Source organism: Tympanuchus pallidicinctus, unplaced genomic scaffold (genome assembly GCF_026119805.1).
Source record: "Tympanuchus pallidicinctus isolate F22 unplaced genomic scaffold, pur_lepc_1.0 scaffold1, whole genome shotgun sequence".
Taxonomy (NCBI): Eukaryota; Metazoa; Chordata; class Aves; order Galliformes; family Phasianidae; genus Tympanuchus; species Tympanuchus pallidicinctus.
Window position 1 is genome coordinate 106,299,500 of NW_026294618.1, and position 24,252 is coordinate 106,323,751.

General features: G+C 36.5%; 1 protein-coding gene across 5 annotated transcripts in view; it reads left to right on the forward strand.

Annotated features, from left to right (window-relative positions):
• The window catches only part of EML6 (EMAP like 6), a 104,309-nt gene that overhangs the window by 35,945 nt on the left and 44,112 nt on the right, over positions 1-24,252 (forward strand). For 4 of the 5 annotated variants that reach the window (XR_008210759.1, XM_052701892.1, XM_052701896.1 and 1 more), the window contains 9 exons: positions 2,689-2,890; positions 9,290-9,427; positions 11,598-11,854; positions 14,444-14,656; positions 15,525-15,692; positions 16,255-16,361; positions 20,277-20,395; positions 21,017-21,203; positions 21,921-22,026. Coding sequence is in view for 4 of the 5 variants with exons in the window: in XM_052701892.1 (XP_052557852.1) it covers positions 2,689-2,890; positions 9,290-9,427; positions 11,598-11,854; positions 14,444-14,656; positions 15,525-15,692; positions 16,255-16,361; positions 20,277-20,395; positions 21,017-21,203; positions 21,921-22,026 (1,497 nt within the window). In the remaining variant the exon portion in view is untranslated. The remainder of the gene's footprint in view (positions 1-2,688; positions 2,891-9,289; positions 9,428-11,597; positions 11,855-14,443; positions 14,657-15,524; positions 15,693-16,254; positions 16,362-20,276; positions 20,396-21,016; positions 21,204-21,920; positions 22,027-24,252) is intronic. The other variant, XM_052701910.1, reaches the window with a different exon arrangement.

Here is a 24,252-nt window from a genome sequence, read left to right on the forward strand (position 1 = left end):
TTTTCCTATGGGGTGGTGAAGCATGAAAACAGGTTGCCTAGTGATGTTGTGGATGCCCGGTCTCTGCAGACACGGTCAGCTTGGACGAGGCTCTGGGTAACATGATCTACCTGTGAATGTCCCTGTTCATTGCAGAGGAGTTGGACTTGGTGGCTTTTAAAGATCTCTTCCAACAAAACAGTTGACTTTCAGTTGACTGCAGTTAACAAAACTTCCACGGAAAATTTTAATTTCATACCAGTAACATTTTACAAGTCTGTGAATATTCAAATACTTACAGGAGTTATCTAATCCTAGCATGTTGTCTGCAGAAAGCATCTGACAGCAGCTAGCTGCCCTTCTGCAGGTTAGCTGCAAGGGAATTTGCCTCTTCGTGGAAGTTAAGCTCAATCAAGGAAGAACTTAGTGAAGGAGAATTCCCATTAGACATTCTGTTGAATGAATCTAAATTGATGCCTTTATTTCTATCTGCTGAATGATAGAGGAGACAGAGTTCTTAAATGAGTGCAGCTAAGCAGAGCCAGGCACCATAACAGCAGCTGAGACACAGTCAGCAGATGATTTTGTTATATTCCTGCATGGCAAAAGTGATAAAAATAAGCATTTTAAGGAAGTGAATTGCGTTGCTATTTTGTATATATTTTATATAAATTAAAACTTTTTACAAAAATTGGTAACAGATTTCTTTAAAATATTGTCTAAATCTTGTCTTGAAAACATTTAAATCTTTCTGGTTTATCTTTGTTTGTCAAAACACTGTCTGCATTAATGGCAAGAACTCAAGCAAGTCTGGAAAATTTCACAGAGCTTAGCCAAAAACGGTGTGCCTGTGAGCATCATCGTTCAGACAAAGTAAAACAATACTATGATTTGTATGTGAAGTGTTGTCTGACTTCTGGTCCTGCCGTAACTACAAAAAAATCAGGTCCTTGGGGATGACTGCAGGTCATAAAACCCAAGCATGTACTTACTTCCTTGTCAACATCTTTTTCCTTTATCCTATTCTCTAGGCTTTCTTCTCTCTGTTTGGTTTGACACAAATCATGCCTGCTTTGTTTCTGTTATGCCTCTGTACTTTTCTCTTGTTACTGTCCTGTATGCCACCTACTGATGATCACTTCCATTTAGTTCTTGCTACTAAGACTGTAAAAAATATGTTTTACTTTCCATTATCACAGTGGCTAGTTTAAGTGTATGTGTGACTTGAAGCAAAACCGGTAGCCTAATTGCTTACCCATGCCTCCTGTTCCCTTTTTTCTTTTTCAAAAGCCGTTCACAGGTGGTAGGAAGATTTTTGTTCTGCATGTCCTCATTCATTGTTCATCCTGTACTGAAGTGTAATAAATACTTTTAAAGTAAGATGCGTTGCCAGTAGCCATCTGATCATAGACTCGGCATTTATTTATTAAATACACATGGATATCAATAAACTTTCTGAGAATGGATCATCTTCTGTGCAGAAAAAATTAGCTTTCCCGCATGGGAAGATGTAATTAGTATTCTAAAACTTAACACCAATTTGCCACTTCTGAAGTTCAATCATTGTGTGGCATTTGCTGTTTTTCAAGAAGGCGTGAGTCAAAATTTCATTAGATTCTCAAAATTAAAAGGTACTGGAGCTGGACAAGACAATAAACAAAGTTTAATTTGCCCTTCTAAAAAGATGACGCAGAATGCTTGCAGTATGTTTTATTTGTATGTCTGGTAGTTAATTGCATTGTGTATTCCATTCCAAAAGATATAAAAATCATGATGTGTTTGACCTTGACTACATGGTGAATGAATTTTTAATTCATTCACATCTCATAGAATCTAGACCCATTATTGAAACTTCAGAATTTCACATTTTCATGTAATTCGTTGCACAGAAGATAGAAGCCCTGCGAGCAGTCAAGAAGAGAGTGGCACCAACCCATTAATCTTTTGGTTTAAAGTATTCAGCTAGGGTCACAAAACCAAATTCAGCCTTAGAGCCACTGAACTGCTTTACTTTTTGAGTGTTCTTCAAATGGTTACTACCAGATTTCCCTACTGTAAAAGGTGTTTCTGAATGCAAAACACTAGTTTTGAAATGCAGTCACCTACGTTGAGGCAGTCAGTGCTGTAATTCATTGATAAGAGGATATTTTTAAGCATGTTGTTAGAAAAATTCCAGCTTAAAAATTATGGATTTTTTTGGAATAAGATAAAGCTCTCTAATATGTATGAAAAGCAAAACTCTAATTTTTTTTTTTAATAGTTTGGATAAAAGTAGAGAAGGGTGATAACTTGTAACTTAAGATCATCATTACAATTTTATTCACTGTTCTGTTTAGATATGCAAAAACATACTGGAAAAAAAAAAATAAAGCTTCAGAAGAAGGAATCTTACCTATTCTAAAATTTTTATCTTTAACTCGTGTCTTATTTTTATTTTATGTAAATTCTGAAGATGCAAGCAAAGCAGAAGAACTCGATGCCTTGGCAGACTGACAGCAGACAGCATTTTCCCAGAATTGAACCCTCTCTTTTTCTGTGTAATGGAGATAACTTAGGAGAACTGTTTTGAGATTCAAACAACTGTGATATAAGGCTTGTTTTGAAAACGTGATGATTGTTGTAAAATTCTCTTGGAGTCTTAGTGATCTTCACTGTACTATCATTTGGTCTTGTCATTGCCATTAATCTGAAATTATTCTGTCCCGTCAGGTTTGTCCATCCGAAGTGTCTGTTGGAAAGCAGACAGACTGCTAGCAGGGACACAGGACAGTGAAATATTTGAGGTGCTAGTAAGAGAAAGAGATAAACCCATGCTGATTATGCAGGGTCATTGTGAAGGGGAGCTGTGGGCCCTGGCAGTCCATCCAAAGAAGCCTTTAGCAGTCACAGGCAGTGACGATCGATCCGTACGGTAAGGCTAGATCTTGTGGTTTTTTTTAATATATTGAATCACATACATATCATTTTCAACCAGTTTCAATTTGATGTATTTGTAAATGATTTATATTTTGGCCTTATGTTAAGAGTCCCATAAGGCAACATTCCCCCCACTTTCTTTTTCTTTAGCAGCTTTTCTTTCTCTTTTCAGTCCTTGTATGTGGGCTTCAAACATCATGTGAAATTAATCAGAATATGTGTTCAAATGCTTATGTTTAGCACATGCTGGAGTACTCTGCTTTAAGTACTTATTACTGTTCTGAACAACAGTTTTAATTCTGACAGTGGCCTTCTGCTTCTCATCAGTTAGTACCATGCAAAAAACAAAAATCTTAAACACCTTTGACTTAATTTTTGCACAGCAAGAGCCTGAGCCAACCATGAGTGTTTAGAAAATTTAATCTAAACCCAATTAAATTAAAATCCCAGAAAACGAGGCTGGATTACTCTGATGAAAAACACCTTTCAGGTGTTTACTTGTAGCAGGTACACCTGAAGTCTTGATAACAGCGATTTGAAACTTTGTACACGTGTTTGTGGAGGTTTTGGTAAAGTCAAGGATGTTTCTTTTCTTCTCACTGTTGAGTTTGACCAAATGAGAAGCTGATGAAAGACCTAAGCCTTTTTTGTACACTTAGTAAAACTTACTGTAAAGCATGGAAGTTAAGCTATGTTGATAGTCATACTGATAATCTCAAACCCACACAGCTGTTTTCTATTACATCATCTGGACTTGAACAGTACCCACTCTGACTGATTACTTACCTGAGATTAAAGAGAGTCAACAAAACTTTTCTCAGCCTTCTGTTTTCCACACAGGGAAAGATACCTATCAAGACTGGATTGACTTTTGGGAAACCAGATTTTATTATGGTGTTTTCCTGAGACTTTCCTCAAATCCTTGTTCTCTCAGTCCCTGAAGTCCTGCATTGCACACAGTGCAGTTCACAACAGTGTGGTTTCTCAAGCTCTAGTTTTCCAGGGGTTTCTCCTGACCTCACTGTCCTAATTTCTAACCTGTCCATTCTCCAACCCTACACCAAATAGATCATAACTGACTTTCATCTTACATAGATAATTTGGTCACGTATTTTCAGATCAGCCCTTGGATGTTACCAAACAGATTTTCAGTTCTGATGGACTACTAGCCACCTATTTCAGAAACGTAACAGTGGGTTCTACCATTCGGACTTGTTTCAGTTTCCTGTCATACAGACAGTTCAAATTTGTGCTCCTTCAGATTTCCCATTGTGGATTCACCTTGGCCTTGAAGCTTGATGGTCAGTTGGAGTTTCAGTTCCTTTCCTTTCTCCATTTTTACTTGTATGGCTTCCTATTCCTGCCATTCCTCATCTCTTTCTAATCAATTGTGAAACTAACGATGCTCCGCTTAGACTCTACAATCACATTATCTGCATGTTTCCTACACAGCAGCATTATTTCAATCTGTAAAATGCAGGAATGGTCTCTTCTGCTTGGAATTTTCTGCACAGATTTATAGGCAAACAAAAATTGACATTCTGGTGGAATGTGAGCCCATTCCCAAACAAGAGCTGCAATGCTGAGATTAGTGTAGTACTGATCGCAAGCTAATAAGCCATGCTAAGATTATGGACTTATTATCTTGGACTCATCTCTTGACTTAGCTTGGTAGTACTACTCTGGTTTGGCACTGGATGATGTGCTGTAGAGTACGTGAGACAAACTTGTGCCCATCTATGAAAGGCTGTTAAAGCATGTTCCCGGTGCACAAAATCTTGTTGAGTGGTGCTCTTATGATTACTACTGCTGTTATACTTGTTGTTAGACTATTAATGCCTTTGAACATCACCATTCTTAAAATATGCATTTATTAACATTGCAGGTAGTCTTCTGCTCTTTATTTATTTATTTAGCTCTTTAGGCACTAGAGAATGGGGGATTTGAATTCTAGCTCAGGCAGTGATACTTATTTTTTTAGTGTGCTAATGCTTCATGTGAGGAATTCCAGAGAAATGCATAAATTCTTGTGTGTTTTTAGTGACGTAAAACATGCACAAAAGGATTTTTCCTATTATTTTTTCATTATATTTTTTGATCTGTAGGCTTAGGCTGATTGCATGGTCTTAGCCACAAATACAAAAAAATAAATGAATAATTTTGGAACTGAAAGATAATTCTGGTGGTAAAAAGATTTTCCACAATGGAAGGAGATTATCAGTCCCAAACAATAAATACCAATTGTGGCAGGGAAATTAAGCACTTTGTGTTTGTTTACCTAGAAAGTTCATGCGTTCCTAGCAATGTCAAAAGAGTTTTAGTAATGATTTTCAATTGACAGGAGTGTTTCTATATTGCTATTTCCTTTATTGCATAATTTTCCTGTTAGTGGAATAGAATATAAATCTAAATTGTTTTACAGATAAAATTATCTAGTGAGCTGGATTATGTTATCATGTGTAAGTGATGTGTTTAAATGAAAAAGACCTCTGCATGGTGAAGAGGAATTGCTCTAGATTTTCCCTAGCACAGCTGAGAGAAGACTGGCCAAATACAGGATTCCTACTCTTAAAGCTTCAATGTCCTCTCAATTAGAAATGCTGCTTGCCTCATCATTCTTATGGCAAGAATCAGGAAAAAGCATCAGCCTCATCTGAATACTAATGGAGGCATAAAGAATGATTTATTACAGTTGTTCAGTGCAATTAATACACGTCTTTTTACAACACACCAGTATAATGACTAGCTGCAGGACTACAAGTAGCTGACATTCTGGCAGAACATCTCTGCTCTGCTGGCTGTCTTTCTTGAATGATCTATTCTTGCATTTGTAGAAAGATTGATGCAGAGTCTTATTTTTATACAAATTATTTTGAATGTATATGTCTCTGATTTATTTATTGATTTATTTATTAGTGCAGTGTTGTTCTGCCAGAGCCAGCATTTAAGTTGCTGCCATCAGTACTGGCTGTTTCTGAAAACAAAGAAGTTGCTAGTAAGCCTCTTGAGAGGCTATAATCAGTATGTGCACCAATAAACTATGAACTCTATGTCAGGTATGTGACAGAAAATATTGGAATATTTACTAATAAAATGTTCAATTGGAGCTTCTAAAACTCAGACATTTAAACAAATGCAGAGGAAAGTTGCTGAGGAATGGTGAAAACACATCTTTGACTTCTTGGAAAACAGAAGCAACTTTTATGCAGAAGTGGTTTATTTATTCAGCTCTTTCAAAAACAATATGCAGAAGAATTTGCCAGAAAAGATTACCTTCCTTATTTTCATAAGCAAAGCCAGGCCTTTCATCTCTGAGTTGTGCATACAAATGCTTGCATGTGTACCAAATTACTGTTTTTCTTAAAAATGAAAGGGTAGCATCTGGAATTATTCTTACATTAAATTTTGGGGTTTTGATTGCATGTTACTAAGAAAATTGAATTATTCATCTTGCACTGCCATGTATTGCAATTACGCTCAAAATGTAAGTGGTTCATGTGGAGGCAAGTTTTGGAGGCATTCTGTCCTGGTGTTTCTTTTGCAGTCTTTACTGTTTCTTACTGGTTCTGTTCTCCCTTGCATGGCTCCTAAGAATCTTGCATGTGATTCCTACTTCTATTTTGTCTTTGAAACCAGTTCTAGCATTCCACATCTATTTTTCACCGGGAACCAGTACTTGCTGTTCTTTCACAGAGGAACCTTTCCAGGTTTCTTTTTCTCATCCTTGAATTTTCTGAGACTAAGAAAGAGCCAGCGCCATTTAGGGGCATTAATTCTGGATTTACCTAACAACATTAACAGGATAAGTCCCAAAGAGTTTCTGATTGAAAGGAAGTTCTGAGTTGACAGGGTACCACCCTTTCTCAGTACAGGCAGTCAAATGCTCTATTTCTTCAAAATTTATCAAACTCTCAATCTCTTTTCTCTCCTTTTTCTCATACTTCAAGGCTGCATCTAAATGCTGCTGCTGGTGTGATCATAAACTTCCTTCTATTTGAACTAGATTCATATTCTGTTTATCCTATTTGTTCTAGTGCCAACATGATCCTTCGACATAAATTTTTCTCCTTCTTTGATGTTTATCCTACTGATGCATTTTTGGAAGCAACACTATCCCTTCCCAGCCTTTGTTTCACCAAGGTATAGAGGTTAAACTCTTTTAGTCTTCTTCAGTGTGATACAGCCTAGATTCTCTTGATCATCCTAGTAATCCTTCACTGCATCTGTTCCTGTTTTTATTCAAAGTTCTTAAAGACTTCTTAAAGAGCATGTTGGGTGAAATGACTGTGTTGTGTGCTATTGTTTTTGTGTACCTCCTGGAATAGCACCCAGGATACATTTTAGGATCAAATTTCCTTTTCCCTGTCTGTAACTCACTCGTGGATCATGGTCATTCTGTACTTCAAAGAATAGTGTGAGATCTTACTTCTTTTTGCTAGTTCCCCTTGTTTCAAGCTTGTGGCACAATTTTAGAGAATAAAACTTGCAAATACAGCTTCTGGTTAAGTTTCATTCCATGTCTGTTTCATCATCAAGAATCCTGTTTCTACAAATATGATAAATCCATCTCTGGGTTCACAGTGCCTCCCAGCTTCCTGTCCATAGCAAATTTCATCAGCATTCTCATCTTTTATGTCAGTGTCTTTAGAGAAAATATTGAATGTTAATATTCCAAAGCTTGAATTCTCAATAGAAACTTACATCCAGCTAATTGTTTCTTTCTGTAAAGCTTGCATAGAACTTTATCCAGTACAGTGTACAGTTCTTGTGTAAGTTCTCATTTTCTTGATTTTGGCCAATAATTCAAATATTTTACTTAATATTTCATAAGTCTTTACAAAATATATTAGATCTATGACACTGTCCTCAAAATCCTGGTATTTCTAACTGGTATTTCTGGGTATTGCTGACTTAGTTTATCTACTGCAAAAGATCTTTTATGCATCTTCTTCCACGTTTTATTATTCTTTACTTTTTATTTTTTTTCCTAAGTCTTAGATCTCAGAATACTGAGATCTGATGAACTGGGTTGTAGTGATTTAGGAAACTCCCTCCATTCTTTCAAAAAATATAGGTAACAGTGTTTGCATTTCCCCATCTTACAGAATAACATATTTATTGATTCCTTTTTTTTGAAGTGTTGCAAATCAGTAAATCAGCTTGCGTTATTGTTTACTCCATTGATTGAAAGTAATGTCTCCTATTTGTTTTCATGTAAACCACAACAGCTATGAAGAACACAATAGCACTACTTGATTGAGCAAATTCTTAGCTACTGTTTTTCAACATAATCACCACCACTAGCTATGCATTTTCACCATTAGATAACATGAGACTGCATGCCACGCTTCTGGACATGGCAGTCCAGAACATAGCTTGTTTTTCATGTCACTGTCATCACTGCTGAAATGCACCACCCACCATGGTGCTGACATCCAGTGTTCGGTCTCTATAGATGTTCAGCAAGCATCAATGAAGGTCAGTGGGTATAATTTTTTCTGCGTGGAGGAATTCATTTCCACATCTTTGCTTCATTCGCGCTTCCGTGTCAGACACCATTTTGTCACACAACCCCTCTGCTGCCATCTGTTGCACAGTAACAGAATGTCACAGAAATTGGCAGAAACCTCTGCTGCCATACTACCAACATCTGCCTCTGAGGTTGTGAGCCTACATAATAGAACAGGAGGTATTACTTTCAGAGCAGCCCTCTTAGTTTGCTCAGTGTTAAAGAAGAACCATTTCCCCATGATAGGAATGTTTATGCTCTGAGTGTTACTTTCTCTTGCAGCAAAAATTTCACCCTATTGACTCCTTCTGTCTAGAGGAAATTGCATTTTTGTTATTCATCCAGGGGAATTCTATTAGATAATTAGAGTCTGAAGACGATACAAAATGCATATGTCATTTAACTTGAAGCTCTCCCTTCCCCTGTTTACTCTTCAACTGTCATAGATGTGTTCAGGTCTGAGCTGCCATCTCCACCAGAACTGGGGGTTATAAGGACTCCTTCACTTTGAAAGGAATTTGAACCTGGGATTTCACCTGATGTGAAAGAGATTTAGTGCTACTGTCAGGAAATTCTAAATCTCCATATGTTGAAGCAGGCAGTCAGTACACCATCTTTCTGCTCCAAATTTGATAAGCAGTTTTGAGGTTTTAAAAACTACTTAACTGAAAGTCTGTTGGCTCAAGTCAGTAAAAATATCTTTGTTCCATAGTTGGAAAGGAACTCAGTGCATTGTAAAATCTTATGTTAAGATTTTATGTTAAGGTGCGTATGCAAATAAGGCATTACCAGTTCAGTTGGACCTTTCATTTTCACTCTTGAGAATATTGAAATATTGTGGATTTAGGAAGAAGTTTCTACTGCTTTCAATTTCCTTTGATGCAGACTATGGAGTCTTGCTGACCATGCCTTGATAGCTCGTTGTAACATGGAAGAAGCAGTGCGGAGTGTGTCTTTCAGTCCTGATGGATCACAGTTAGCACTTGGTATGAAAGATGGCTCCTTCATTGTTCTTAGAGTAAGGTAAGATGAGAAAATATGGCATTCATTTCTCAGGTTTTCTTTTTTTTTCTTTTTTATTTTTTTCCTGAGTAACTCAAAACCTTTTTATAAAGTCTTTTATTCCTGCTCATCAGAAAATGAAAGTGAACAGAAGAGAGTAAAAATTGACCGTATCCTTCCATAATATTACTTTCTGTAGTTTGGCAGCGCGAAGCCAACCTGTGGTTTATTCAAGTCATAAGATCAGCTCACAGTAACAAGATCGATGAAGTTTATTTATTCTGAAATGGTGCAGATGTTTAGGAAAATGTGCATTAACAGCAATAACACAGTTTTGAGAGGAGTCTCATTGATCATATTTCTGCCACATACAAGAACAGGCAGTATCAAAATGATCAGTGATTGGGCATTTGCTAACCATATGCAAATTTCCCATTTTTTAATAGATGACAAGCATGTTTTGCATGAATGCATCTTACCCAGTAGGCATTTTCTGTCTGCAGTAATATGTGGAAGATAGATGTGGACAGATAAAACATGAAATTGACCATGGAGTGAAATATCTAGCCAACAAAAGTAGCGTGAGTTCATAACACCATAAACTATTCTAAATGATACTTGGACCAGTTTACTACTTTCTTAATATTGCTCTATTTTTTTGAAGTGAGTTCTAGTAAATTTAAAAGACTGACTTAAAAAACTTTGAACAAAGAATTTATAAGAGGGAAAAGTATGGAAGGTTCTTGTTTTGAATAATATTTACTCAGTGACATTAATTTTTTTATTTTCTTCTGAGTTCTTGGCCATGGAAGATCCTTCCCAGATGCAATATTTACCACTATGGAATAGTTATATTGCAGGTTTTCAGAAAGAATGTAGAGCTAACAGATTTTGTTTGTTTGTTTGTTTTTGTTTTGGCCAAAATATATTTAAAAGAAAAAAATGCCTGTGAGTAAATAAGAATTTTTCCAACTAAATTTCTCCTGTCGTTGACATTTTGGAGCTCCACCATTTTAAAGGAAATTCCTAAAGGAAATATATTTCATCAGTTTTTTTGAAGAATTCAGCTCATCTGTAATATTAACCTTTTGATTCACACCAGTCTCCTCAGAGCCCCTGTCTGTCTTCATTGTGGGTGATTCTGCATTACAGTTCTATGAATCTGCATTTTTAAGAAACTTTAGCAAAATTCACTGTTTCTTAAATGGTTTTGAGCCTTTTCATAAATTTGATGCTTCTAGCAGAAATTGAGGCAGAAATCGGGAAAAACGTTTAAGAAAACTAAAATGGAAAGTAAGTGAGGCATGACATTTGGAGCAGACTCCTCCTCAGAACATTGCCTTACAACTCAAATGTGTGATCTGGTATGAGTTATCTTCATAAATCCAAAAGTAATGGCAATAGGACTTGCTTCATCATTCAGTCAACTCAGGGGAAGATATATTTCAGTTTACTTCTAATTTATTCTTCATATCCATAGAGTTTGGGAAGCCTCCTTGCAAAGCCTTTGTCTGCTTTCAAGAGAATTGCAGTTTGAGATTCCTTGTAGGGTTTCCATTTCCACAGAAAATGGGTTTGTATCAAATGTAATTTGAATAGGGGAGAGGTTTTCAGAAGATGAGACTGCATCGTGTTCTTGATTTTTTTTTTAATTTGTAATTATTATTATTTTCTCAAAGCTTCATGCAAGGAACTATCACAAGGATGTTTTAGGTCCGCTGTGTCCCAAATACTGTAGCTAGCTGGTCACTGCATGGGAGAGTTATCAAATCTAGCTTTACCAGTTTAACTCATAGCCACTAATCTGTTTGTCTGTCTCCCCATAAGAGTCAGTGTGGAGAAATGGTGATCTCCTAACGTCCATTCTGCTACGTTCTTGTGAGGTATAATAATCACTCCTTAACAGAAATCTTTTTTTCAACTTTTTCAACAAAAACACAATAGTCTAGTGTAGACTACACAGCTAACTATTCCGCAGCTAAAACTGGGACAGGGGAGTGAAAAGTGTCATCGACAGGTTGTTTCTATTTTTTGCTTTAAGGATGTGCTTATAGCCCATGGAAGCAGTAGGAGATTTTTTTGTGACATCTATGTCTCTTGTACAAGATATTTGTTGCCATACTTGTCTTAAATATTTATAGGCTGCATGTTCAGAAGTTTACAGTCACGTTTTCACTACTGTTTCTTGCAGGGACATGACAGAGGTGGTTCATATTAAAGACCGAAAAGAAGTAATCCATGAAATGAAATTCTCACCTGATGGCTCTTACCTCGCTGTGGGCTCTAATGATGGCCCTGTGGATATCTATGCAGTTGCTCAGCGATACAAAAAAATAGGAGAATGCAACAAATCTTGTAGTTTTATTACTCATATTGACTGGTCTGTGGATAGCAAATTCCTGCAAACCAATGATGGCGCAGGAGAGAGACTGTTCTACAAGATGCCATGTAAGTTTACAAGTATGAACATGGAATGAACAAGTAAACTTCTGTGTTGATCTGAAGTGAACAATACAGATACTATATATATAGTGCATTTGCAAGCAGATTTTTGTGACTGGAACTTACAGAATACTACAGTTCATTTTTACACCCTTATTCTCAGCATATACCCACCTTCAGCTTTGTTTAAGTAAAAGCTGTCTCTCCTTTTATGTTTACACAAATTGTATGCTTTTAGGTAGCAAACTTTTACAGGTTGACTCACTGAAGAACTAAATTTTGTTTCACACTGCTAAAGCACTTCATTCCCTGTTGCATTTCCTTCATGATGAATGATTACAGTTGTAGTGATTAGAACATTTTAAAGAATTTAATTAGTAAAAACAGAAGAGCTGGTTTCAATGTTAAAACATGTTATTAGAAACAGTGTTCAAAGTGTCACTGCTAAACTTTGGCAGAGTAATTGAATACCCCAACAGCCCTCATCCCTGCATGGATTGTACCAGGGAGCATTCAGCAGAAATCCAGAAGGCAGTTGGTAACAGCTGAGGCTGAAGGAGCAAAGCCCAATCTGCAGGAGATGACTGGGAATTGTTTAAATAAATAAGGGATGCCACAATGTGTTATCATCCATGTTACATCAGTACCTTTCCTGTTCTTGCAGTAAATCTCAAAATTGTAAGAAATACTAACAGTTTGTGATGGCAGTTCAAAATGAGCTTGGCAAGTAGAGAATTCACATTCAATCATGGGGCAAGATTTATATTCATCTCACCAAAGTAAATAAATTAATTTGTGCTAAATGTTTAATTATCCTTTTTACATTTTGTTAAGGACCTCAGCTGCATTAATGTATACGCCTTGTCTTTATCCTTACAGTCCAACTTACTTGTCACCTCTGAGGATGACTGTCCTGTAAAACTAGTTTTAATTCTTCCACTAGGTTATAATTGATTTATTCTAACTTGTAATTGAAAGTGCTTTCTGATATTCAGAAGAAATTGTCAAAGAACAGAAGAGAACTTTTGGATAAGATTTTGTTCTCGTTTGAGCTAGTATGGCGCCCTTCTTAATGCAGGGAATCTAGGCTGCATTTTTCTTACCTAGATTTGTCTGGAGGTCAATTTTGAACTCAGCTGACTGTGGCTGTATCATGCCTCTTTGAAAGGTGGCTGCTCCTGGCTCTGTGCAAATACTCAGTTGCAGTCAAAATCTGAATTTCCACTGCCCCTGGGGGAAATATCTTTATCAAAAGTAATGCAAGAGTGTTTTAAGCCTTATTTATTTGTATTTACTGTTATAATTTATATGTAAACAGTTTGAGTTCAGTTGAATTCAGTTAAAGTTTCCAAACTCATATTTTCCCTTTACCTTCCTCTCTCTAACGCACATGAATAAATGCAGAATACATCAACTTTAAGAAATGATGATGGTTTTGATGACTGTTAATGAGTAGTGCATAGATAACCCCCCAGGCTTATCAAATTAATCCAATCCATCACATTTTTAGAATGAGAGTCTTTAGCTTTAGGTTAAAAAGCCTGGGATAGTCTAACCAAGAAATCCACTGGGCTGTGCATTTCTGATAGCTTTGTATCATTCTAGGATGAAAGTTAAAGATGCTCTCTATTTTTAGCAGTTATGAAAACAAACCAAAAAAATACAATTAATTTCAAATATTGCCTGTACATTTTCTTAGGCCTAGCTATTTAAGCTACATTCCTGCTGAAGCTAACGCCTGACCCAATTCAAATTGCACAGCAGTTAAATGTCTGGATGAGATATCGGTTTCTTTTCAGTTGACATCTCTTGAAATACTTAAAATTTCAGTCTCGGTGTTCAGTTATGTTTGTCCCCTGGAGCCACTAAATTGACAGCTCCAACGTTTTTCATGTTTTTCTTGGAAAGTCTTTTGTTTTAAACACGATACTGTGGTCAGTTTCTGTTCTTTGTTGCTGGTATATTAATACTGCTACTAATGTTTTTGTCATGAAGCAAATCGTGTACATGAAATGTTCATCACCAGTTACGTTCATTTTCCTAGCATGCACATAACATGAAAAAGAGATACTTACACAATAGCACTCAGACTTATCACAGAGTCGAGCTATATCCAATAAATTATGAAGCACTCTCTGTAAATGAAAAGTACCACAGAATGATTCATTGAGTAAATATATGAAGTTCAGTGACCTACTATAACTAAGGCAAACAATTGCTACATAGCTTGCACATGTGGCTTTATTTTAAGATTTGTATTACTGATCTCATAGAACTTGAAAGTACTCTAGGAACACATACACATGCTTTGTATTGAAGGCATTCCTTTGGTAGAAGTGATCTGGAGTGATTACTTTTTGACCCTTTTATATGTTTTTAGCTTTATATGTGTGCAGCTGCATTAGAGCTTGTAAGACATAGGATGTCCCCAAATGCCACAAATACAAGACCATGCTTGTTCAAAGAAAACTGTGAGTCTTTTCAATTAATGAGGTTAAAGTCTAATCCCAAGAAGAATATAAAGGTAAATGTGATGAAAAAAAAAAAAAAAGGGTTTTACTGAAAACAAATGATATTCACTTTGTGTATTTTCAGCTGGTAAGCATCTAACTAACAAAGATGAGATCAAAGGAATTCATTGGGCCTCGTGGACCTGTGTGATAGGATCTGAAGTAAATGGTATTTGGCCAAAGTACACAAACGTGACAGATGTCAACTCTGTGGATGGTAATTACAACAGCTCAGTGCTGGTGACTGGGGATGATTTTGGGCTGGTTAAGTTATTCAGATTTCCATGCCTAAGGAAAGGTAAGACAGTATTTTCTATTTCTGAAGAATGCAATGTTTGTTTAGTTCCACAGCAGTCTATTTTCTGATAATGGCATTAGATTCAGGTATATAATTCACATTTCTCTGTGAACAACTCACAGTTAGTTTTGTTGGACAGAATGATGAGATTTTAACTGTCCTATTTAGCAGTTCCCTGACAACATATTTGCACTTGTTTGAAAACCATTGAGTACATATCATTTAACCATGTAGCTATTCTGATACTACCTTGTCATCCAAACCTCAGCAGGGTCTACTAGAACGAGTCAGTATAGCTCTGAGTGAGTTATTTATCTTTGGAGTTGGCTGTAGTTTATTTCTTTTTTAACATAGTTTTTTTCCTTGGCATCTACACTGTAATACATATAATGTATACACAACTAAAAGTAACAACCTTTTGACTTCCCATGTTCTTTCATGATTAAGTTGAAATCTGTATATTTTCTGATGCTGCACTTGAATTACTGTGTATTAGCATGTGTGTAATTCACTTGAGCATTAATGGCCATAGTATAAATAACTAACCCTATCTGTACAGATACATATGGCTGTTTAGATATAGATATAGGTATAGATATAGATATATAGATACTTCTTGCCAGGATTTAATTACTTTTTTCTGAAAACTGAAGTAAACCTGTTTCTTGAGGTATTTTATGCCATTTATTTTTCTGTGATTACTATTAATATCAGAATACCCAAGCAGGCATTTAAGTATTTTTGTAACTTTCATTTCTGTTTCCTAGGAGAAATTAGAGCTTGTTTCTTTTGAAAGACAAACTTTATTAGCTATCATGGTTGCTTTTCTTTATTCTTCTATGTGAGCTGTTCTATTTGTGCCTTTTAGGAGCTAAATTTAGAAAATATGTTGGCCATTCAGCACATGTAACCAATGTCCGATGGTCCCATGATTTTCAGTGGGTTTTAAGCACAGGAGGTGCTGATCACTCTGTTTTTCAGTGGCAATTTATTCCAGAAGGGATAACAAATGGCATCCTCGAAACAGCTCCACAAGGTAAAAATGGTGTTTTTTGAGTTATTTATTGAATGAAATCAACAGAGAGTTCAGCAATGATGAAATATATTTTACTGAATTGAGAAAATAGTTTTGATTCCTTGGTATGTTGTACACTTAAAAGCCATACAAACTACATAATGTCAGTTGCTGAAATTTTTGTTCCCTTCAGTAAAAGGGCAAAAAATCAGTCAGTGCCTGCAGAATTGGCAAAATGCTTTTGTTATAGCAAATCTTCTTAAACACAGATAATGATCACGCTGTAAGTTTTTATTTACCATTTTTGTATCATCACTCCAAAACCTGTGAAAAAAGCATTATTCTCTCAGATGATGGAAATGTACTAAAAACTACTTAGTTATTCTCTTCCCTCTGCCACCATCCTGCCCCAGGCACTGAAAAGGGAGAAACAGAAATGAAACCTGACACATTCAGTCACCTCCTATGATTCTTACAAGCTGCTTTTGATTCCAAAGTTGACTACTACCCAATCATAATAAAAGCATTGCATGCTATTTCCTTGTAATTAGGTGTCTGCTATATAATGATTATTTTTATGCAGAGGGTGGCATTGATTCCTACAGTGAAGAATCAGATTCAGATTTATCTGATGTGCCAGAGTTAGATTCTGACATTGAGCAAGAAGCTCAAATCAACTATGATCGTCAGGTGAGTCAAAATTAATACACTGTGCCAATTATCTGACAAGTTATCCTCAGTATTTAGTAAACATAAGCAAAAGAGGTTTCCAGCTAATTCATCATCCTGCTCTAAGAAGATTATTTTGACAGTATTCAACTGATTACGCAACCAACATACATAAAAACAGAGTTTACTTTAGCTGCAGATGGGAATTTATAAGGGCTTTAGCATATCTGTATGTAAAACTATCTATTGAAATAAGGAATATGGCTTACAGAGCAAAGTCAAACATTTTGCAAGAGCGTATTGCTATCCCCATTCCCTTGATACGTGTTAGAAAAGATCATTCTGTCCTATTAAATTGAGAAACATAATTTGTAAAATAGAGATCATGGATTTTTTTCTATGATTTCTGCATATTCAAAGCAGAATAATCCTCTTAATGAGTGTAAAGCCTGCATAATACATTTATTTGTGGCAGATTCTTCTTTATTACCAATGATAAAACTTCCAATAATTAAAAGCTCTCTGGCTTATATGAGATCCAAGTAAAACTGCTCTCTAATGGTCACTTAATGCACTTCATTACCTTCCTGTTTTCAGTACAACTGTGTTCTAAGGTAAATTTAAATAGATTGCTTCCATGCTAGAAGGACAAAATCAAATGACTATTCTTTACTACGTTGATTTTTTTTCAGGAATCGTAGTACACCATTTCACTCCTTAATCTCATCTTTCAATGTCAATCTATGAGAATTGTTCTATTATTTTGATTAAAATAAAAATCTAATGAGTATCCTTTCAGCTTTAATTTTTAAAGTGTTTAAAATTCTATTCAATTTTAATGGAACATCACAGAATGATTTAGCCTGGCTCATACTCCTCATATTGTTTGTGCATAAGACTGATTCTGCTTTGGCCAGTGTGACTTAACATCATTTAGAATCCTTTTGATTACTGCCATAAATAGAAGCAAAATAGAGTTTGAAGTTTTCTGATTCAGATCCATTTATTTACAAAGTTGAAACACAATCTTGTTTCTTTATGACAACCTATTTGAGATATATCAGTAATATCTTCAATTCAAGTTCTACACAGTGAATAACAAAAAAGCCCTCTCTGTTCTCTTTCTCTTGTGATCATAGCCCCAGTGCTTCTCTTGCTTTTTCCTTGGACTTCTTGGGATTTCTCTCTGGTGATTACTTCATCAACTTCTGAGCTTGCCCTTGAATGTCTTTTCCACAGAGAAATGCAGCTCTTTTCACTTGAACTCTATCCTTACTGAAAATTATTTTGTTACATAGCTTAGCTTCTGCTGGTTTCACATGAGCTATATGTTTTGAATAACAGGTTCTATATCATAAAAATGTCTTTACACTCGTCCTGGCTAAAAGACATCTCTTACGCCCTTCAGCTCTGATGAAGTGCTGGGGTGCTGCTGTCATGCTCATGTCTGGCCATGGACCCTGCTGATCCAGACTTGTCTTGGGTCTGTCTTGGGTCTTTGTTTGATTTTGGACCTGCTTTATCATGTTTGCCAGTGTCTGGCAATCACTGGTGGCTGGTTGAGAAACTTGCAATCAGTTACAGTAACTATCCCTTATTGCCATCTTTGTATCAGATTCTGACTTGCTGACTCAGTGTGCCAACCTGACCTTGCATCTGTTTGGTTGCTATGGGCTTGTCAATACTGTGTGCTCATGATCACTGATCTTTATAACAGTCTATGATGTGGAAGGGTGCTGTTATCTTTGTTTGTTGTGAAGGCAAAGGAACATCAACATCAAATTCTGCTCTCTCTCTCTCTCTCCTGATTTTGGCTTCTGGTTTAAAATATCTGGGGCTTGATTTTTGGAATCCATTATTGTGAGGAGATTACTATTTGTCACCTTGACAAGTGACCTGAGCAATTGCAATGGTCAAAGGTCAGAACTACAGACCAGACATAATCTCATGCTATGTACCTGAGAATGCAAATTATACAATCAGCTTGGTTCAAGTTAGTTTGAGTCACTTAGTGGCAGACATGGAGTTTCTTTCTAGAATGCTGACAGGTCACCTCTAACATTCCATACTTTAGTAAAGGACTATCCTTTGTCTTTTCTCTGCACATTACAGATTCTGCATTAAGTGGCTCAGGTCCTTCAGCCAACAGCTTATTTTACCCCTTTGTTATGGAGATTTATTGTGTTTGCCAAATGAAACAGAGATTTTGCAATATTTGCTCCCTGGCCTTTCTTTTACCCCAGAACTGTCTGGTGTACTTGTCCCAGCCTTCCCCTTCTCCTTATTCTCCCTCTGCATGCAAATCAGACAGCATCCTCCTCCACACTATGTGTCAAAAAGAACATCTGGAATTAAAAGCTGAAAATGAAAAAATAGTTTTAGGCAGTTAAGGTGAAATGTATCAAGCAGATTAATGTATGGCAAAGCTAGAAGCAGCATGAAATAGAATCTTAAACAGGAAATGTGAGACATCAAGCATATAAAGTACACGTAGAAGAAAATCACTTGTTAGAGGAAATTATAAAAGCACTTGGAAATTTAAAACCATGAATCTCATTTTTAGAAGTGGGTATGGCTTTTTGTAGTGGAAATGCAGAGTCAGGGCCTGAACCAGTCATTGAGCACCTGGTGGGAAGGCAAAGCCAACCCCTGGAACTCAGCTGCACGCAATGCAGAGTGACCTGAAGGGGTGGAATCAGGATCCACACTTTCCCAAACCTCATTTAAGGCTTGGCAGGGGTGGGGTGGGAAGGGTGTCTTGTTGGGGACCCCTTCCTTCCTGAGGCCTTCAAAGGTAAGCAGCTGTTTTCCTTCATTTTTGTGTCTATAGCTGCATTGTTTGGATTTGTCCTTGTTTGCTGTCGCCTAAGGCTTTGCCTCCCTGCTATTATCAGGGTAATTTCCATTGCATTATAGCATTACACTTTTTTTTTTTTCCTCTGAGTTTATGGCTGAAGCTGTGTAGAGATAGATATTAGATATTATAGAGATAGGTTTTTAGATATTGAAGTGTATTAGAAAACAATAATCCTTGATTCTTATTCATTAGCAGCATTCTCTGAGGAGCAGAGTAGATAGTCAAGAACGCTCAGGACAAAGTAGAACCCATATGAGTGACAGATGTGTGTTAAGGTCTACTTAGTTACCACTATCAAAAACTCATCTCAAGTTATATGAACATTTTACTTGTATAAATCCAGCGTGTTGTCTTTGAGGTCAGACACAGTTCTACAGCACTAACAATTTAATTGTCCTTTGTGGAAAAATGAAAGGAACAACAAGAAATGTAGGTATAGAAAAAGAGAAAAAAAAATAATAATCAGGCTCTGTCTCCACACTGTAACAAATGTAGTTTAATGCCACTGCTTTCAAGAGGCTTCAGACATCATCAGCAATCCCACAGAGTTTCAGAATTCCTGAAAGATTTTAATGCATGGTGTCTGTGCCTGTAGCATTATCTATGGAGGTTCTCTTTTCTGGTTTCAGATGTATTGGCAAATCACTTAGGTACTGTTGGGCACTGTATGTTTAATCATGATATCTAGGCAGAATTGGTTCATTGTGTTCAGCTCTGATTACATACTCTGAAGTACATTTGAAGTTAAAAAGATGCTTAGAGACTTGATGGTTTCAGTCAGTATTGTGAATCCTTTTCACTGACAGACAATGGAATCTCATAGGAAAAATGAGCTCTGCTCCAGAGTAACGCAGTGTCCTTCACGTGTCAGGAGACTCCACTGTCTGGAATAGATTTATTATCATCCTTAGGAGTTCTGCAGGAATGAATAGTGACTTCCTCCTTCTTGTAACTACTGACCATCACTTTAACAGTGTATTAAGTTGTAAAACTTGTATGAAATGGTGTTTTTCTTGCATGTACACAAATATTCAGAAATGTTTGGAGCTGTGCTATTAACGTTAACAATTATTCTTCAGGTTTACAAAGAAGACCTACCTCAGCTGAAACAACAAAGTAAAGAGAAAAACCATTCTGTTCCTTTCCTCAAAAGAGAACGAGCGCCTGAGGACAGTCTAAAATTGCAGTTCATACACGGGTAGAGCAATATTAAATAATGCTTTCTTTTCCTTTTTTTTTTTCTTTTTTTTCTGGTTGTTGAAACATCCTAAGCATTATACTCAGTATCAGAGCTTACTCACAACTGATTTATTTGTCACTGCTGCTGTACATAATTTATGGAATATCAACCATAGACTTTGTTTTCTTTCGGTTGTGTTAGGTAAGGAACAAGAGAAGATTGTAATAATCTAGACATATATTAAATAATACCCGAGCAGTGCATTTCATAAAATTACCTTCTATTGACTCAACCGTATGTATCCCAGAGCAAAGATTCTATTTCTGATAGCTGTGATTTGTCACACTGCCTAACAGCTTTGTTCTTGAACCCAAATCTCTGTAAAGCTGGCTGTAATTCTGTGCACTCTACGTATTCTTTCCTGTGATGTCAGTACTAATTTAAGAGTTTACTGCAAAGTAAACCGTGAAGATTGATGACTTTGGTAGGAATAGTGTCTCTCTGCCTATGTGGTGAGATAGTTTTGAGACAGGAGGGTTGACAGCCCTGCTGCACTATCAAATTAATTTGCACAATTTGTTACACAATGTACCAGAATATTTTTAAAACAGAATGTAACTTGTTTCATGTTTACTTCAGTTATAGGGGCTACGACTGTCGAAATAATTTGTTCTACACACAGACTGGAGAAGTGGTGTATCACATTGCTGCTGTAGCTGTTGTATATAATAGGCAGCAGCACTCCCAAAGGCTGTATCTCGGCCATGATGATGATATCCTCAGCCTAAGCATTCATCCAGTGAAAGACTATGTTGCTACTGGGCAGGTAGGTATTTAGCAGAGATGATTTTAGAAATCCATGGAAATAAGTTGCCTTTATGATTTATAATTAGGAGAAAAATAGATTTACTATTTTACATTCACTTTGAATTTCTGCTTTTATCTGTGAAGTGTGGGAGCTGTATTTTTATCTACGTCCTAGGCATTTTTGATGTATCATTAGTTAGTCTCAGTGTAGGGCAAGCTTAGAGAAAGGGGATTTTGTGCATGGATATATAGATATATAGAGAAGGGAAAAGAAAGAGGTAAGAAAACGAGAAGCTGAGGGAAAAGGTTGTGTGGACTTTTATTTCTAATTAAACTAGGCATCCCTGAGAGAGAAGAATGAGGGTATGTATGACTGTGTGTAAAAGAACAAGTAAAAAAGTTTTAGTTTGGAAAACTATCTAAGTTGACAGATTCTGAGATCCAGTTTACAACATAGAGGCAGACATACTTCTCATACCACAACTAATGAGGCTGTGAACTTCTCACAAGGTGAGAATGGACTTTTCCATGAAAGCAGTATATCAAAGTTCCACGCTCCAGTGTGCCTGAAATGAATTGTGATACAGAAGAGAAAATAGTCTGTGAAAAAGATAAAATGCAGCAAGGAGAAAAATAGTTACCTCTGGAGTGTTTTGAAGATGTGATAGTGCTAATTACTGATATTGGTGTGCTTTGAACTTTATGAGCAGATATTCGAATTAATCCTCTGATTCAGGTTGGAAGAGACGCTGCTATTCATGTTTGGGACACACAGACGTTGAAGTGTTTATCATTACTCAAAGGCCAGCATCAAAGAGGAGTGTGTGCACTGGATTTTTCAGGTACATTGCTCTAAGTGATTAATTAAAAAGCAATCCTCTTGGTGAAACTTCTATTTGAATAGCTATGACAGTTAGTTTTGTTCTTTGTGTTAAATGACCATTTTACGGCCAATACAAGTTTTACATAAAAGCCTTTCTGTCAGTTTTGATAAAAATTGTTTGGGCAATGAATCAGTTATAGGATTCTTTTACAATCCATCACTAATTCTTCTGAATGTGTAATTCATAATACTGAGTGTACAGCTGGGACTCAAATGGCTTTCTACATGATGGCATAATAATTTAAAAGCAGGCAGAGCGATCACTTCAAGTGTACAGATGAGATGGCATTGTGATCTTCAGGCTCATGCAGTTCTTCAAATTTGCTAACGTTTTTCAGTGGGTTTACAGAAGCAGATATGATAAACAGTTGTCTGCTGCTTCTCCTACTTGCCTTTCTGGGATGAATGACCTGAGCTCTCAGTTGTCTAAGGGCAGCTCCTGTATTCAATTTTAAATCACTCACATGATGGTGATTCACACAATTTTGTATTTTTATAAAATCTTACCAATCCATTACTCCTTTCTATTAAATTATTTTTTTATCTGTCTACTCCCAAATATGAATGAGAAAGAGGGAAAGAAACACTACTCTTGGAGTACCAATCTACTCTTCCTTGTTTACAGTCTTGCTAAGAGTCTTAATCACAGTTTGAAAAGTGACTTGAGCAGTTAGTCTCAGATAAGCCTAACTTTGGAAAACAGGACAGAAATTATTTGGAGCCTTTAAAAATTTTTTTGTTCATTTGTGAGAATACAGTGCTTATGGATAATATATAGCACAGGATTTAAGAAGTGATTACAGTGATTCCTTTGAGCCGGAAGACTTATGGAGAGTGCTTGAACAGTACTTAGAATGCTATGCATTATCAGATTAAACATTTATGGATAGTTAATGAAACAGTGCCTAACTCCTGTGTGCTGCTAAGCAGGAATAGGATCTAAATTGCTCGGTTTGAAAAGAGTGGGGCACATCCAGGAGTGCACATAGTCACTCCAGTATGCTAAGGGTGAACAGGTTGCCCAGAGAGGATGTGAAGGCTCCTTCTATGGAGATATTCAAGTCCCATCCAGATGTCTACCCAGGTAGGTACCCAGTAGGGTACTTGCTTTAGCAGGGGGGTTAAACTCACTGATCCTTTGAGGTCCTTTCCAATCCCTACAATTCAGTGATTCTACCAGTGTAAAAATTCATCAGGATCTCATGATCTCAGAACAAAGTAGAATTCTAAAATTCTGCTTGTCCTTATGCACTCAGCTCTTCTCATAGACCTGGCCCTTGGTGTGACACGTCCATTTTACCTTCAGACAAAAGCTGTCCTACGTCACACTTAAATTATAAAAGATTTTAAAGTCTAACAAATATTGTGGCTACCCACTACTTTACCTTAACTATCATTTTCTGAACTCAGATTTTTATGTGGGCTTCAATAAAGCATGATCTATTTCACATTCTGCTCTGTTGTAATGTCAGAACTCATTATGGCACGTTAGATCACATTTATTAGACAGGACCACGTGGAAGAGTCTTCCATAAAGATAAGTCTGGAACTGACTCATATTCCATTATCTGAAGAGGAGCCTTGGTGTTCATCCAAGCAATGTGAAATTGCTGATACGCTGCAGTGTGAAACCTAGTAAAGTTGATACCAGGAGAAGGGGAAATGGATAGAGATGATCTGATGGACATTGTGTGTGTAGATGTTAAAAAAAGAAAAAATGTCATTGAGAACTGTATTTGAACAAAATACAGTTAGGAAATACGTTGTGATCTATGTTCTCATTAAAATTAGATTTCTCTGCAGTTACTTATATCCCATGTATTAAAATATATACACCTTCATAAAATCATATTGATCACATACTCTATGGGCATTAAATAATTGTTTTTTAAGAAGTAAGAATGACCGGCATAAGGACAGTGTTGCTTTAAACCTAATCCTGAAAAAGCACATATTGAAGAAGTCTTCATTTCCTACCTAAATGGCTTTAATTTAGGTTCTTGACACTGAATGGAACAGATGCTACAGGATCAGAGGGCTGGTTTGGCCCTGCGAAGGCAATTTTCATTGTGTTAATAAGAGATGTTTCCAAATTAGTTACAGGTTGCACTATGCAAAGCTTTAAAAAAAAAAAAAGTTGCCCTGCACCCCAAAGATGCCTTTTTTCTTTCTGTCTTAGTTGATC